The 2451-nt window shown below is 45.3% G+C and overlaps 1 protein-coding gene across 1 annotated transcript; it reads right to left on the bottom strand.

The window, feature by feature from the left end:
• Window positions 1-858: 858 nt before the first annotated feature.
• LOC119296918 (BTB/POZ and MATH domain-containing protein 2-like) lies at window positions 859-1918 on the bottom strand. Its single transcript, XM_037574926.1, has one exon. The coding sequence runs from the start codon at window positions 1916-1918 to the stop codon at window positions 860-862; it is 1059 nt and encodes a 352-aa protein (XP_037430823.1). The 3' UTR covers window position 859.
• Between the last annotated feature and the right edge of the window lie 533 nt (window positions 1919-2451).

Genomic DNA, 2451 nt, shown 5'->3' on the forward strand with positions numbered 1-2451 from the left:
TGTCTTGCGCGGTCTAAGTCTAAGGAAATAAAAAAAATTCGCTTATACAATTTCATCTACATCGAATTTATATATCAGAATAGCGGATAGAGACATCATTAAAGGAGTCAGGTCTACTTACTTTATGCTTCTTTCCAATTTTATGGTGGATTTGATAAGAACCCTTTTTGCTTTCTTGATAAATAATCGACAAAAAAGCGTTTTTTTATATAACCTCCTTGTTTGGACACTAATGGCGCACCAACACATGGTGCACCATTAGTATATACTAATGGCGCACCACATGTCTGGTGCGTCATTAGTGTCATTTTCATCTATAGCCCTTTTTCTAGTAGTGTTCACATAAGCCAGATTATAACAGAAGTGATAGCCAAGAACTCAAAATTTTATCATTCTTCACATTAGCTAGATTATTTCCAAATGGTAGCCAAGAACTTAAAAGTTTTACCATTCTTCACATAAGCCAGCGATTAAAGTAAGAACATAAAAAGGTAACTAGTGAGTTACCATACATTCATACTTCCTCCATCCCAAAATAAGTGTCGCTGATTTAGTAAGCGACATTAATTCTAGGATGGAGGGAGTATATAGTAGTAATATCAGATGGGAAAACCAATACATTGTAGACATATATTTTATAGAACTAACTGCTTCCTCCAAACGATCTCTGAAAACTGAAAGACATAGCAACCTCAGCTCAGGTCACTATGTATCAAAGTCACTAGATATAAGCTAACACAGACAGGGCATGCTAAATTTAGCAAGACTGGATTGCCTGCTCCGACCCAGCATAAGGCATTCGCCAACAAAGATCTTTCAGAACTGAATGGTAAGCAGTAGCTCATACTACATTGGCGTACTAAATTTTGCGGGACTTCACTGTTCTTTCAAACACATCTACAATGAGATCAGGACAAGATCTTTTGAGGTGTGCATACCCTTGGCTTGCGATCACATCATCCATTCTATTCGAAGAGAGCATAAATTCAATGCAAGCATCTTTGAGGTTGTTGCAATGGTGCTGGTCAGCTAGAGCTAATATGGTCGCCACAGTCTCAACATCAAGACTCTTGCATAGCATCCCTTCACATATCCTCTTCATCCTTTCCATTGCATACTTATCTGCAGCCACGAGTAAGTGCTTGACCATTTCTCTTTTGTCATCATCATCAAGATCGTCCATGGAAGGCATTGAATCAGTGTAGATGAAGTGAAGAAATGCCTTGAAAACAGCAGGCTGCATGTTGTTAATAATTATGTCCTGTACACCTTTGTCCCCCATCGGACCATAGAACTCCGCATTGAAGACCGCCGATCGCATCGCAAGCAAAATCTTATGAGCGGAAAAGACCTCCCCTTGAACCTTGAAAGTCACGTCTGCTCCTATCTTCCCCTCTAGCAAGGTTGCAAGATTATCCAAAAGGTCAGAGGGTGGCACATGGATATCGAGTGTTTCCTTGATAACACTGAGTTCGCACTCAATCACGAGACAATCATTCCGCACGTACACTGACTCTACTTCAGCGGTTGTCTTCATGAACTTTTCTACGCCCCAAGCTGGAAACTCATGGTCGAACGCTCGTGGCGCTTTGCTGGAGTGCACCACAATCGACCGCCCACTAAACCGATTCACAAGCATCCACTTGTGGAGCACCCTCGCCTCGGCGTTCTTGGTCAAGAGCTCGAGGAAGACGGATACGTAACCTTCATTCGCCTCGTCGTAGCCGTCAGGGTAGTAGCAGATGCACCATTCGTAGCTGGCGATGGAGAATACCGGAGAATGGAGACATTCGCCTCTACCGAGGCCCTTGACACGGCTGTAGCCAGAGATCTCGACCGCGACCGTCGCCCGCGCCATGTGCGTCTCTGATGTGCACCTCGACGGCACCATCGCTATTGAAGTCTGCGATACTGCCATTGTGGGAGTTGGGAAGAGGACGGGGGTCGGCGCGGGTTGGAGATCTCGATTAAGGCCGGCGGCGATGGGAGAGGTGGTTTTGCCTCCGAGGGTGAGCTGGGGAGCAGCGGCGCGACGGAACACGGGCCGATAGGCGCGGCGGCGGCGGCCAGATCGGGGGACAAGGTTCAGGACGAGGGTTTGGATGAGGAGGGACAAGGTTTCAGGACGAGGGTTTGGTGTTTTTTTTTCTCAACAGAAAAAACTCGGTCGTTTTTTTTCATGTTTTTTTGAACTGTTTTTTCTTTTCAAGTTTATGTAAAGGAAACTACTACTCCCTCTGTTCCTAAATATTTGTCTTTTTAAAGATTTCAAATGGACTATCACATATGGATATACAGGGCCGGCCCTAGGGCATGGGCGACGGGGCGACGGCCCAGGGCCCAGCCGAGGGGGGGGGCACATGATGGAGTATACATATACTATATAGGCCTTTGTCTCAAAAAAAAAATTATACTATACAGGCCTGTCGCTGATGTGCTGGGCGACCCAGA

This window comes from Triticum dicoccoides, chromosome 5A (genome assembly GCF_002162155.2).
Source record: "Triticum dicoccoides isolate Atlit2015 ecotype Zavitan chromosome 5A, WEW_v2.0, whole genome shotgun sequence".
In the NCBI taxonomy this organism is placed as follows: domain Eukaryota; kingdom Viridiplantae; phylum Streptophyta; class Magnoliopsida; order Poales; family Poaceae; genus Triticum; species Triticum dicoccoides.

Bases quoted from the DNA above. Each gene is read 5' to 3' on its own strand.
- LOC119296918 (XM_037574926.1), bottom strand. From the start codon at position 1,918: ATGGCAGTATCGCAGACTTCAATAGCGATGGTGCCGTCGAGGTGCACA.